This window comes from Macrotis lagotis, chromosome 2, assembly GCF_037893015.1.
Source record: "Macrotis lagotis isolate mMagLag1 chromosome 2, bilby.v1.9.chrom.fasta, whole genome shotgun sequence".
Classification (NCBI taxonomy): domain Eukaryota; kingdom Metazoa; phylum Chordata; class Mammalia; order Peramelemorphia; family Peramelidae; genus Macrotis; species Macrotis lagotis.
The window spans coordinates 145,200,240-145,215,213 of NC_133659.1; the positions used below are offsets into that span (position 1 = coordinate 145,200,240).

General features: G+C 31.3%; 1 protein-coding gene across 13 annotated transcripts in view; it reads right to left on the reverse strand.

The window, feature by feature from the left end:
* The window catches only part of RYR2 (ryanodine receptor 2), a 766,826-nt gene that overhangs the window by 181,370 nt on the left and 570,482 nt on the right, over positions 1-14,974 (reverse strand). For 7 of the 13 annotated variants that reach the window (XM_074222939.1, XM_074222937.1, XM_074222934.1 and 4 more), the window contains 5 exons: positions 13,767-13,893; positions 12,975-13,090; positions 10,574-10,638; positions 9,480-9,601; positions 2,430-2,479 (listed from right to left, as the gene is read on the reverse strand). In XM_074222939.1, coding sequence (XP_074079040.1) covers positions 2,430-2,479; positions 9,480-9,601; positions 10,574-10,638; positions 12,975-13,090; positions 13,767-13,893 — 480 coding nt within the window. The remainder of the gene's footprint in view (positions 1-2,429; positions 2,480-9,479; positions 9,602-10,573; positions 10,639-12,974; positions 13,091-13,766; positions 13,894-14,974) is intronic. The other 6 variants (XM_074222945.1, XM_074222943.1, XM_074222941.1 and 3 more) reach the window with 1 other exon arrangement.

The following is a 14,974-nucleotide window of genomic DNA, read 5'->3' on the forward strand; positions in this document are numbered from 1 at the left end:
TTTCCAATTTGTAGAACATATTTTTCAATATGCATACCTATGTCTATATGATGCTATATTTCCCCATGAATTTTTAATCTTAAAAAATTATCTTGTTTCCATAACTTACCTTTTCTGAGACTAAAATAAAAGATATTTTAGCCTCTTGATTGTTATCTCCAAAAAAGGATCTGTGTATATATATGTGAATACCTACATATGTTTCAATGGGGCTTCAACTGATATACATTAGTAGACACTTATCAAGTCAATTAATGAGATTTGGTAATATAGATGTCAGATGATGACTTACTTGGGAGTATGATTACAATATCCAACAAATACTCATCACAAGCTATAATTACCACCATAAGGATAATCTTCTTCAAGTGGTTCTACTTTGATTTGTCTATGATTCTGAAATCTAGATCATAAAAATAATTTCCAACCAAACAAAAATTAATTATCAGCTCAGGCTGTATCTCTTTGCTATAATTCCAGTCAAAATTTTAAATGTAAAATATGAAATAATAAATGAAAATGACATTCTTATAGGTATTTATCCTTTAAGAATACCTAAATTTGCATAATTGATAATGTGGAAACTTTGTTTTGCAGAAGGATTATTTTACAAAAGAATTCACCACTGTTTTCACTTTCAAAAACAAGATTTCCTAAAGAATTTAGATAAGTATATTTGTTCAAAATTGGTTTAGAGTGAATTCATCAGTAACACATCAGTAACATATATTGGCATCATCTAATTTTTTATATTCCATTTTTTAAAGATTCTGAAAATGAGGTAAGTTATATGAAAATGCATAAGTAGTTGAGGATTACAGAATTTTATAGAATTCTAGTGGAAGTTATCATTATGTATAATAGAATAGTATTTGATTAATAATACAAAATTGAACAATACTCAAATATCTAATAATATATTAAATATTATATTATATAATAACATAACAACAATACTATTCTTTATATTTAAATATTAGGAGGATTTAACATGAAATAGCTAATTGAACAAGGTTTGAAAAAAGACTGAATAAATAATAGACCAACACCATACTTCTGAATTGATCATCCCTTGCTCAAAATTTGATGTATTTCTTTGCAATTAATAATTTTATAATGACATAAAACAGCAGTAATAGTATGGAACAGATATTCAAGGAATAGAAGAACTCATAATATATAAGGAAAGTGGTCACCACAGAGCACAATTTAGAGCTATATTATAGCACAAGAAGGCACAGAGAGACATTGACAAATGTACTTAACAGAAGTAAAGTTATTAGATCATTCTTTTAGAATCAAGACAGAGGGGAGAAATATGAAGCTACCATTAAAATTTGACTGAGTAATTTTCATAAAAATTTGCTTCTGTATGGATAACTTCAAATGAAAGTAAACCAAACAGATATTATTCTATAGCTAATTCCCATGTACATTTCTAAAATAATAACAACACAAATATAAAATTCCAGAAAGTTTATCAGAAAAAACACTGAATATAATAGTTTAACACTAAAGAACAATTTTAGAAAATAAACAGTATTATTTCCAATAGTGATTTGGGGCTAGTGAAAAGGAAAGATTCAAAATAATGTATGTGTAATGTGTGCATGCACACACACATATACACACAGACTTAGTTTTTCCCTGTGGAATGACACTTTCAGGAGCTAGATTGCACAGCTATCTGAGAGTCAAAAAAGAACATTTTAAAACTGAAATCATCCAGGAACATTCCCAAACCACTAAAAGTAGTCAAAGTAGTTCAAATCTGCTCTAGCACCTTCCAAAAGCAATTAGAGTAAAATGTGAAGCCCAACATTGCAGTGTACCCTAAATAGTTCAGGCCAAAAAAAAAAAAATCCTGAAAAATGAGTGATTATACTTCAAATCTGGGAGAAAAAAACTATTTTTGTCAGAGCCAGACCACAAAAAGCCTGGCTCTAATTCCTTATGATGCATTTTTTTTTTTTTGCTAAGCATTGCTCATGATTGAGCTCCAATATCTGAAATGCAATAGTAATAGAGATTTAGAATTCAGAACATAAGAAAATAAAAGAATAGTCCACAGTATATGAATTAGAGATTACATATTATTTTCTTTGTAATAGGACTTTAATTCATTTAAATCAAGAAATATATGAAGATCTACAGGTAATATTCACTGAAACAGGAAATGGAAAAAAGCTACCATTTTCTTCTAAGTTTTTGACAATATTTCTAGTCAATAAAACTTGCCATACCCTCAAGTGTACCATATAGGAATTGCTACATAAAATCAGCCTAGGAAACATTTTTGTGGCCAATGATGACCATGCATGCAGCCATACAATCATGCATTCATGCAACAAAACAAGACACAACACAATGCAAAATGGAAAAGAAAACCAAGTGATGGCCATGCTGGTATTTGTCAAGGGTCTCCTTACCAAACAGTGAAATCCTATGCCTGACAAGAACTCCAAGTTTGCAGAATAGGCTGAAGACGAAAGAAAAAAAAAGGGGGGGAGGGAGGGAGGGAGGGAGAGAGAGAGAGAGAGAGAGAGAGAGAGAGGGAGGGAGGGAGGAAAGGGAGAAAAGATGATAAGAAAGAAGAAAAGGGAGAGAAAAAGAAAAAAACAGCTGATATATGAGCAAGAAAAAAGCAACATGATGTCACGCAGAAAGAATCAATTATCTGAGCAGAATATGGGAGTAAAAGGTACTAAAGAAAGAATCTTTAAGTGCATCTCTTTAACAAACATGGTTAAATAAGCACATATTATAAGTAAAGAAACAAAAAAAATTGGAAGCAAAGCTAATTAATATAGAAGCAATCTACATGAAATCCATAGGTATATAACCAAGGAAATTAGAAGATAGTGCATTTTTGCCTGTTCCATTATGTTAACGAATATTTGGAAACATTTACATTATTGAAAATATATAGCTTAGCAAAAGTTTAGTGCTTATTGGAACAATGTTTCTGAAATCTACTTCGAATTTTAGCATATCATTTGGACTAACCAAAACATCCATTTTATTTACACCCCCCCCAAAAAAAAAGAATCTGAAATACTACTAATCAACTTCTCCAAGGGAAAAGTAATAAACAGAATAGATGGCATGTAAGTGAATTTTAGTTATAACTTTGAGCTATTAGATTGTGAGTTTCTTGAGGTCAAAGACTATGTTATTTAATCTAACAGCATGTACAACTGTGTTCCACACACAATAGGTATTCCATAATTATTTTTGAATGAATGACCAAATTAAATGATTGCTATTATTTGAATTTAAAGCTTTTAATGATTCAGATGTCAAATTCTATAAAAACTGGTGGTGTTTTTTATGTTTCTTTAGTCCTATCCTGGAAAGATGTAAATCCATCTACATCCTTTGGGTTCTGAATGACAATAAGGATAACCATTATAGAAGAGAGTTTTTTGTTAAATAAATGAACATTTGTATCTTCAAAATTGAAGTGAGACCAAGTATTTATTTGAAATGGATATCTACCAGATTAAAATCCATATTCATCTAATTTTAGAAAATAAATGAGATTCCCAATGAAAGTAGCACGAGTGATACACCTCGGTGCTCTTTTGTTATTATTGTTTTGTTTTTAGTGATTATAATGGATTCACAGGAACCACAATCAGCATTTTATTCATTTTCACTTATGATCAACAGCTTCACACGTATAACATTTGATTGTGATTTGAAGTTCAACCTTTGGCCACAGAAAGAGGGATTTGATTCAGTGCTATATTACTTTGATAATCTTAACCATATAAACTAAAATTATGGATCCCTTTTATGTGATAGTACTACCCTCAAAAGGTTAATTCAAGAAGGGATTTACTAAAGAAAATTAACAGATAAGTCATCCTACCTATTGAAAATTTCATGAATAGCCTGGAGGCAATAGCCACGTATTAATCTCTTTACTATAATTGAAAGTTGTAAAAAAAAATATCACATACTTCTCAAGGAGTTATTCTATTAAAGTAAGATACATGATCTGTGACATTTTTCTTATAAAGAAAAACAGATAACTGAGACTACATTATAGAGTGGGATGCTATTTTTATGTGCCCCACCTATTCATAAGTATAGCTTCTCTAAGCTACCTTCAGTACAAATTATCTGCAAAAGGGATCCTTCTATGTTCTTAAACAGAGTTGAATATTTATACAAACACTCAGGAGGTTTCAGTGTATCACTTAGTATATTTTAATAATTAGTTCTATACTCTGGCTCTCAAGGTTCTCTCCCATGCTCTCCAATTTTCGCTTTCCACCAGGACTATTCTTGAACCCAGGTAATTCAGATATGTTGTCATGCTGAATTATGTTTGGAAAAAACTGACTTAAGAATTGTAGCCAGAGGGTCAAAGATGCAGAACTGGAAGGGACAATGAGGATCATCTCATTTTACAGATGAGAAAACTGAAAGTTAGAGAAAGGAAGGGAAATGTTGATAGTCACAAAAGCAGCAGAATAGGAATTAATACTCAAGTCTTCTGTCTGCCAGATCAAGCTTTTTACATTTTACCCATGATCTTAAATAATAAAGATGCATTTATTTAACTACAATTACTTTTCATTTATTGGTACAAAGAGTTGTTTTTACATTATTAATTAAATGGTATTTCTGCAATCACATCATCTTAGCCTATTCTGTCAACAAGCAATTAACTGAATGGGGTGGAGAGGAGGGAGACAGAGGGGAGGGGGAGAGAGAGAGGGAAGGTGGAATACAATATAAAGCATGAAATTTCAGAAATGGAAGGAGCTCAGAGATCATCTAATCAAACTCATACCTAAGTTGCAACTTTCTGAACAATAGAACATACAAATAAATGGTCATCCCACTTCTTCACTTCAAGTTCATTAGTGAAGGGAAACTCATATTTGGACAACTCTAGTTATTAAATGTTTTTCCTAGTACCAAGCCAAAATTTGCTTTTCTGCAATTTAGAGAATCCTAATTCTGTTCCTGGAGTGAACAAGAAAATAAAGCAAATCTCTCTTTCTCATGACAGTCATTCAAATATTTAGAGTTAATGTGCCCTCCAGTCTACCCCATGTCGGGTTTATGTATTCCCTTCTCTGAATTAATCTTCCTAAATCCTCACTTGCTATGGTGGCCTGTCTTCTCACTTTCTTAGTTTTCTTCTTTTAGATATACAGCTTACTTTCCTAATTGTCTTCTTGTAGATATACTATAGCTCATCAATCTCCTTAAAATACATGGCAGCCAGAACTAAACAGAATCCTCTAGTTGTGTTCTGACTATGACAAAGTACTATTGGACTAGAATCTCCCTTGATTTGGATAGATATACTTTTATTTATGCATCTTGAGGATACATTGGTTTTTTGTTGACACCTCATATCACTTGCTCATATTACCTCTGGCAATGAAGATTCTAACAATAACATATATGTTCTTGATTAAAGTTTCCTTTAGTGCTACAGGAAAACTAAAGTATAACTAGATACCCTCATACTCCCATGCAATTTAGCTTCTAAAACAAGGAAACAGGTTCATAAATTTAACTCCCTGAGTATGGTGTTTAGTCATAATTATAGAACCATAGAGATGGAAGGGCTGGTAAGAAGACAGTCACGCACATCTATAAATGTCCTACCACTTGTACATATATATTAATAAGCTAAATTAATATTAAAATTAAATTAAAAATTAAAATTTTAAAGTATGAGACACTTTCAGGGATTAAATATAAGACAAAACCAATAAAACATACACCATCAACATATGTGCATGCAATTTGAGGTTTTTTGTAGCAAAAAAAAAATATTTTCTCTAATGACTTTCGTTATCTAGTTTGGTAAAGAATCACATCATCTTAGCCTATGCTGTCAAACTAGAGACATAATTCTAAGCCTTTATGTGTACCTTTTCAGACTGCTAGGACCTGGAAGAATTTATACTTCTGATTGTATTGCCTTTGAAAACTCATAGTCACTACCAGTTTGCTGTATTAAGACTTTATTGTACATAAATATAATAAAAGATACTAATGGTATGGAATTAATTCCACTAAGATACCAAAGACTAAGAGAAAGACCTCTAGTCTGTTGAATCCTATTTGAAGGACCTAGGAGAGAGCAAGACAAGAACTGTAAAAAATAAGAAAGCATGTTAGAGTTTCAATCTGTCAATAGGAAGAGTACCTATACTGATGAAATCATTTATCTATCAAACACAGGTAGATAGATAGATAGATAGATAGACAGACAGATAGAAAGATTTAGACAGATAAACATCTGTATATATATATACATACAATGTAATAATATATATATATATACAATGTAATAATTTTTTTTTTGCTTGGTGGGCAAATGTTTCAAAAATAAATTAGAATTTTAAAAAATATCTTTTAGTTGAGTCCTTCCAACTTCTACTTCAAATGTATCTGGAATTGTCTGTATATTTACAGATATTATATGTATAAAACAAAGACTTGGATTTTATGCCAATAAAAATATAACGTATCTGTTGAAATGTGAAATTAAAAACACTAGTGAATTTCAATATCATATTTGCAAGAACTCTTAAAGAAAATTATCTTGCTAGCTATTTTATTCAATTAAAATAATTTCTCTATGAGACAAATATAGTTAAGTTTTTATTCTAAAGGACTGACAAAACATTGCTACATCTCATTTAAATGCATTGAAATCATAAAAAATTGCTTTTTTTTTTTTATTAAATCTAAAAATCAGCTAGGAAAACTGAGTCCAGATTATAACTGATGAAAACTTATTCCCAGGTGCTGAAAGGGGAAAAAATATGCATGATGTACAGGAAGAAGAATTAAGTTATGATCAAAAGACCATATCAGCTGAATATCAGCTCTACCAGTTACTACCATATAACCCTGGGCAAGTAAGTCACTTAATTTCTCTAAGCCGCAGTTTCCTCATCTGTAAAATGAAGGAATTGAACTTGATTGTACCTAAGATCTCTTCTAGCAATTGTCAGCTCTAATTCACCAGTATTTTAAAACCTGAGCAGAAAAAGTGGTAAAAGAGGAGAATCAGTAATGATAGAGGCACAGCATCATGTCAAGTTTTCAAATCCATATGTCTTCCTGAGGGACTAAACTTAATATTTGAGTAATTGGTTGCTAGCATTAGTAGCATATCATGCAGTATTGAACAGAACACAATTGAGAACAAGATTAAGAAGATTTACAATTCTACAACTGACTATAGATTTATTCCATGGAAAAATTTCTTATACTCTATGCTCTGGTCTTAGTTTCTTTAGCTCTAAAATGAGAGGATAGGTAGGAAGACTCAAAATCTAACTAACAATTAATAAATTTATCAAGGGGGAAGAAATTAATGACTGGTCCTTAGAAAAAAATGAAAGTAAATACAAAGAGTTAATGAAAGTAAATACAAATTATATAGTGGGGATAGAACAGCCCAAAGACACAAAAGCTAGATTGCCTGAAGGTGGTTCAGACTGATGATAGGCTTGAGATGGAGCTAAGCTAAAAGGAAGGAGTGAACATTAATAAAGGATAAAGAATTGTGAAATACAAGTCAGGGAATGCAAAACTTTGAAACTGACTGGTTTTACTTTTTCTGTTTAATGGGGTTGTTTTTACAATATTGATTTGTTTTACTTTCTACAGCATATATATGTGTGTTTGTGTGTATGTGTGTGTGTGTGTGTCTCTCTCTGTGTCTGTGTGTGTGTCTGTGTGTCTGTGTGTGTCTATGTTATGCATCTCCCCTCTGGAAACGATCTTTTTAATAAACTCAAACTAACACAACAATCTTAAATGAGACAAATTTCCTTCTCCACAGGAATGCGTTAGAGAGAGCAGGATTAGAGTAAAAAAAAGTTAGCTATTCAAGACTGGGAAGGATAAACTGAGTTTTTGCTGACAGAAAGTCCAGACTCCCATGAGATACAACTTCATTAGTTAGGGGATCAGTTCAAAAGAAGCAGGAGTGCCCTCAATACAATCTGAGTGATCTGGAAAGATGAAATCTATCTCATTTAAAGGTAAGGGAAGAACACTAATGTATGATATGGAGGGAATCCACATCTTCAAATATATCCATGTTTTAGTATTTATTATTTCTTCTCTTAATAATGAAGATTCTAACAATAACATGTATTATTATTATTATTATTATTAGAACATTTGCTTTTTTTCATTTGTTTGTTTTTTAGGTTATTTTTGCAAGACAAATGGGGTTAAGTGGCTTGCCCAAGGCCACACAGCTAGGTAATTAAGTGTCTGAGACCGGATTTGAACCCAGGTACTCCTGACTCCAGGGCCGGTGCTTTATCCACTGTGCCACCTAGCTGCCCCAGAACATTTGCTTTTGATTAATAAAAATTAAGCTGCTTTCTCAAGCATTAAAAATTGTGCTTTGTTTCAGAATCATGGGGGATGTTGGGTCTTTTTCTTTTCAATCTCTAACTTATGTGGAGAGATGGGCTTGGTAGAAAAAACACAAAAGGGAAGTAAAAAGAGAACAACAAGAAATTAACCATTGCCAAGTCACTGAGAACCCAACCTAAGATGGAGTATAATCAGTCATGATATTATAAGAACCAGAACTTTAAAATATGAATCCAATTTCCTAAATCTACAACATAATCATGAAAGCTAATTTTTTTTGTTTCATTAGTGATACATTTCCCTGAGTTTCATTTTATCTAGTCATATATCCACCAAGAATTTAATGGCCCTAACTTTCCCTGTTGGCATTAGACTCTAGCTAAAGACTAAGAAAAATGTCTGTGTTTTAAGGAATAAGCTAAAGTTTTTCATTTTCATTCAAATATTTATGGATATACCTGAAAGGGGCTGAAAAAAAAGTCATTTTATTGTAACTCTAACTAAAGATAGGTAGACAAATACATAAATAGAAAAACAGGTGTATATATTTGAGAGGAAACAACTCCATAAGTGATAAAGAAATCTATACTAAGTCTACAATGTATATTCTGATTTTTGTAAAACAGAGAACATGTGGTGGGAAGTTGGACTGAGAGGCATAATGTAATTTTCATTTATATTCTGATTTTGGCCTTTATATACATACCCACACACATATAAGTTACTTTGTCTTCTTATAATTCATTTTCAAAATCATCAGATTTAAATAAATGTAAAAATAATTGTTCATACACCAATTTTTGCTACAATACTGATATCAACATATCTCCCATCTTGCTTGCTTCACATGTTTAGTCCATGATTAATTACTTCTATTTTAAATCCTAGCTTTTCAACATCATTTTTAGCATTATCCTATAATAAAACTCAGAAGCTAGAACATGCACCCAATGACTTCTCTTCTTATATCATCCTAATAAGCAGGGACCAGATTAGAAGTAGCATAAAATTTTTCTTCCCTCTATTCCATTCCATCCTCAAATCTCAATACACATATATAATTTAGTCTTAACTAATCCAAAATATTTATTTATGTTTACCTAGTCACCATTTCTTTTTCCTTGTTGGATGCGTGTCCTCCAGTGCTAAGAGGCCTGCTTGCTGCAGATAAGAAGTATAAACGATGATTTTTGAAATATTGATCGATTAAAGGAAGTACAACCTAAATGAAAACAGAGAAAAAAAACAATCTATCATCTCAAGTGTACTCAGTGCTTTGAAAATGAACAGTGTATGTTTTGAGAGTATGGTAAAAATTAAAATTCCATGCAAAAAAGTCCTCCCATATTCATAGCTATGTCATTCACCAGCACGATTCTAAATTTTGTTCCTTTAGCTCAACAGACTACCTCCAACTGGGAAGGTGACCAAAGAAAGTTTTAATTGTAAGGTGATTTTAGAATTCTTAGTTCCCTCCACAAAATATTTTAGTACCAGGCTGTATTAGGCATTAATAGTAATTAATTATCATTTGATGTCTAAATAAGATTAAAATTACTTTAAAGACATTTCTCAGTTCATTTTACCACAGATTTAATGGGACAGTAGAGGATCATAAATAATTAAATACCAAGAAAAAATTTATAGGTAAACATTGGTGATAGAGAATGCATTATCCTTCTCACCACCTACTAATTACTGACTTAAGTAGGGATTTAAATAAACTCATGGCATGTCAGTCTTATTTTGAATTGTTTTATTTATACACAAGAAATATTTTCAGGAGGTATATCTTCTCTTTATTCAAAAGATACTGAGCCACTTTTTAAAGCCACAATGTTGCTAAAATGTTCTCATTGAGAAAGAAAGAATGATATATTCCCATTCTAATAAGTATAACTCATACAATATGGGGGCTTTAAAATCAAACAACTTTATATTTTGATAAAATTTATTTAATTGCTATTTAGGATTCTAAACAGGGAGAGAAGAGGAAGCATTAGACAAAGTGCTGTGAAGCAGGGGAGAACATTTTTCATGGGACTCATGCATTCTTCATGCCATGGAATATTTACATTTCTATATCATCAAGTAAAATTCACATTTTCATACAAATGCATCATACACACAGGCAAATAATAAAATACCATAGTTTATGAACAAACACTGCAATGACTATAAGAGTATACTGTACTTTAGCGAAGAATTTTATTTCCTGTTCATAAGGAAAATGTTCCCCTTTGCTTCTGCTGCCACCATCTGTAAAAACGAAAAGTTTGTAAATGGATATAGCACTCAAAAACTGAAAATCACTCTAGTATTTCAGCATCAAAGTAACTAATTTAGAATAATAGAACCCCACTCAATATGTTACCCTGTGAAGTTCAATAAAAACAAAACAAAATAATATAATAACACTGAGATTTGGGACTATGAATAACAGATGCTAATGTATTGTACAGAAATATTTTTTAAACAGAGTGGCAAATTAGAGTATATACAACTTATATTACAATACATTTTTAGAAATAATTTGAATTATTTCTGATATATGGAAGAAAAACTTTTTCAGAAAAATGTAATCTGCCATCAAGAACTCTTCAACATTCATGGAATAGAGAATGACATTGAAGAAGTGGTAATGAAGATGGAATTGCAAAACTGTTGATAGGCTTTCATCACTGATCTTAGTCTCTAGAATTTTGGGGAATTGAGGATTTTAGGACGGAAGAGAAGCAAAGCACTTATAACTGGTCACCCAATTAATGATTGTAGAGGCAGAATTTAAGCTGGGTTTTCCAGGCTTCAACATCATAAATATATTCAAAATGCTATGCTGCTTCTCAGGTCCTAACTCTCCAATCAAAACATCTCATCTGAAAACTCAAAAATAAGATTAGATAACATATAATGTATTCCAAAAGACAATTTAGATAACAGCCTAAAAAACATCTTAGATTTTCCCCATTATTTAGAAAAAAAATAACATTCAATTTGACATAGGACAAATAATCTCTAAAGTATGGGAGGATCTTAATAGTCACCTAGGTCAACTGCTAAATAAAGCATGAAGCCTCTCAAGTGATTATGATGAGGGGTCATTCAGTTTATAAATGACTTAGAGAAAATGCAATAAATTGGGATTATATTATTTTTGCTGATTTTTATCTATTTGGATATGTTTTAGGAAGTTTGTCCTTAACAATGAGTCAAATCTATAAATTATCTATAAACTCAATTCACAAATTGTAGTTTTCTCTTCTTTGATTTAATAGAATCTCTTTTTCATCTGACATGCTTTCAATTATCTGAGGTTTGCAAGTATATCCTAATTGTTCTCTTCTCACACATAAATATTAAGGTAGAACATAATTAAAATTTAGGGAGAGAGTTGAAAGGGGTGTCTGCATCTCTGATTTTACTAGTACAGGGAATTCCCAGGAAGAAAACTCCCTTCACTAATACAGATGAGTAATTCAGTTGTGATGCAATCTTATTTAATAATTATTTAGGGGCACTGAGAAAAGGCTTACCCATGGATATGAGACCAATATGTGTCAGACAGGCTTTGAAAACAGGTTTTCCTGATTCCAAAGCTAATTCTCTATTCACTAAGCTTTGATGCTTTTTAAGAAGAATACACTGTATTTTTTGTGGGTCAGCACAATTGGCTAATTGTGGCTAATTGATACTAGAATAGCTCAGAAAGTTAATAATAAGAAATCTGAGACAAAATGTTACTGATACCTTGAAGACCCCCGGAACCATAAATTATTCATATTGATAAGTGTTGTCCACATCAGGACAACATTGACCTTTGAGGGCTTTATCTATCTAAGTACCTACTTTTACTAAGAATGTTGACTCTTCTTCACTAAACTGTCATTTTTCTAACTTTCTGGTCAAGTGGTATTTGCAGTAATGACACAATGACTGTATTAGGAGTAACTTAGAGAGTAGAGCCAAATATCATCAGTGCATGAAATTGAGGAGTTTGGGATAAATATCCATGGTTGTTGAAATATAACAAATATGTTGTAGACTTCAAATGGTATCACAAAGAATCATACTCTCCAGTCTTGTTTAAAATATAGTCTTCCATTTGTCCCTGTTGTCAAATGCATATTTCATAGAATGTCTATAGTTTATACAGTGTCCTGCACAGAGGCATTTCATAGATGAAAAAACTAGCCTTGAGGGCAATTAATTGACTTGTCAAAGAACTAAAATTTGAGAGATCTGGGGTTGTAATCAATTTCTTACCTTTTTTCCTTTCCATTATACATTATTTAACTGGTTTCTCTTTTCTTTGTGGTTTTGAGAACAAATATTTCATAATCAAAACTACTAATCATACTTTGGTAAATAAGATGGGAGGAACTCACCCAAAATTTATTCACATTTAAAAATTAGTAATATACTAATGCCCGATAGATATATAGATTAGTATGAGGGTATATTCAATTAATAAATGGAAGATTAAGTATCAAAGACTGTCTCACAATCTCTTTTATTTTCTATGCACTGATATTAACAATCTTATACTCAAGTGTGCAAAAATGCCTTTGTTACTAAAAGGATTATGGGTATCATACCAAACTCCAAAATATATTGATGAGCTTCATCCACATATCTGATGAGCTGCTGAAGGAAACTATAGGCAAAACGTTTCTCAATTGAAGGTGTGTCCAATTCCAAATCTTTAAATCCCCTTAAAAATAAAATACAACACAACTAAGATTTTACAAGGTCAACTAAATAATTAAATTTTATAAAATATAAGAATACTTCTTAGAGTAACTATTATCCCTATATTACTACTTACAAAAGTAGTTCAAAACAAGGACTTTTAAATAATCCCTGATGGATATGTACTACTGATTTGATATTAAAAACTAATTAATAATTTATTCTGAACTGGTAAAAGTTCCATTTAGGAAAAATAATCTTTTGTGTGTGTATGTGTGTGCACTTCAGTATGTATTCAGACACTTTCAGCTCTTTCTTTGGAGTGGATAGCATTTTTTATCATAAATCCATCAGAGAAAAAGCTTCAATATTTTTAGGGGAAAAAATCTTAAAAGCATGAGTTTTTGTGTAATATTACGATAAAATTTAAAAACATAATTAATAATAAGTGAATCTGTAATTGTGGATGAGAATTATAGATTGAAAAAAGAAAAGTTAGTGTTTTGGGTTGTTCATTGAAAAATAAACAACTTTGTTATTCTATTCTTTTTGAATATACAAATATAACACCAGACCCCAAAGTGACAATTAGCGGGGAACCATTTAGCTTCCTTAGTATTTAATCTTTATTTTTAAATATTTGTTGAAAAATAAATAATTTATTACTATTACTATTATTAAATAATTTATTACTTTACCTCGATACTGCATAGCCATTTATCTGTAAAAACTTGAGAATATCCTGTGCTTTCTCTCTATCTTTGGCTTTTTCTTTTGCTGTCAAAGTATCATAGGGTACCAGAAGAGGATGGTTGCCACCTCCTACTAGAATATCAAAAAAAAAAAAGAACACAATATGGAATTAATTCAATTGTTTCCTACCAAATGCATTTTCCTCAGTTGCTAGAGCTTTCTTATTCCCATTTTTAAACCTTGTACAGTATCTAATTTGTATACACTTTTTTATTTATCTCCTGCTATCTCTCTGCTATCTTCTTAGATGGATCTGCTTCTTCCTCATGGCCTTTAAAAGTAAGTATACACTTTGCTGAGTCTATTAAAGTTCTCTCCTTTTTATTACTATTGTATTATACCCTTTTTGTCATAATGCCCCGACTATTCCAGAGGTCTCATAGAGATATGCTGAAAACACATGATTTCCTTGCATTTAATTTTTTACACCACAGAATAATCATTCGTAAATATTACTTATCAATAAATCTCAAAAATCTTCAATGGACTCAGATTTTTTTGATCATATCATATCTAAACTTTTTTTGTCCAATTTTCAAATGGTCCCCTCACACACAAATTAAATACCCTTTGCACAGTTACACACATTTAAATAGGAAAGAATGGCAAAGAATCTGTATTCCTCACAATTCTTTAAGAGTTTCCATTAGGGGGTGGATAGGTGACATAGTGGATAAAGCACCGGTCTTGGAGTCAGGAATACCTGGGTTCAAATCTGGTCTCATATACTTAATAATTACCTAGCTGTGTGGCCTTGGGCAAGCCACTTACCCCATTTGCCTTGCAAAAAAACAAAAACAAAGTCTATTACCTTCATTTTTTTAAAAAAAAAAAGTCTTATGTACTACATAATTTTGCTATCTCTAATATTTTATTTTCTCCTCAAGGATATGATTTCTCTCTCAATACATTCAATTTCAATCAATGTATAGCATGGAAACAATGTAAAGATTATCCAACTGCCTTATATGGGGGATGGGGAGGGAAGGAGGAGGGGGGAATTATACAATTCAAAACTTACAAAAATTAGTATTGCATGTAATTGGAAAACAAAAAATATTAATTTAAAAAATTATTTCTGACAAGTGAAAAATACTTTATTGGGTCTAACTATAGCCTCCATCCTTTTCATTAGAAAATTTTCTGGTGATGA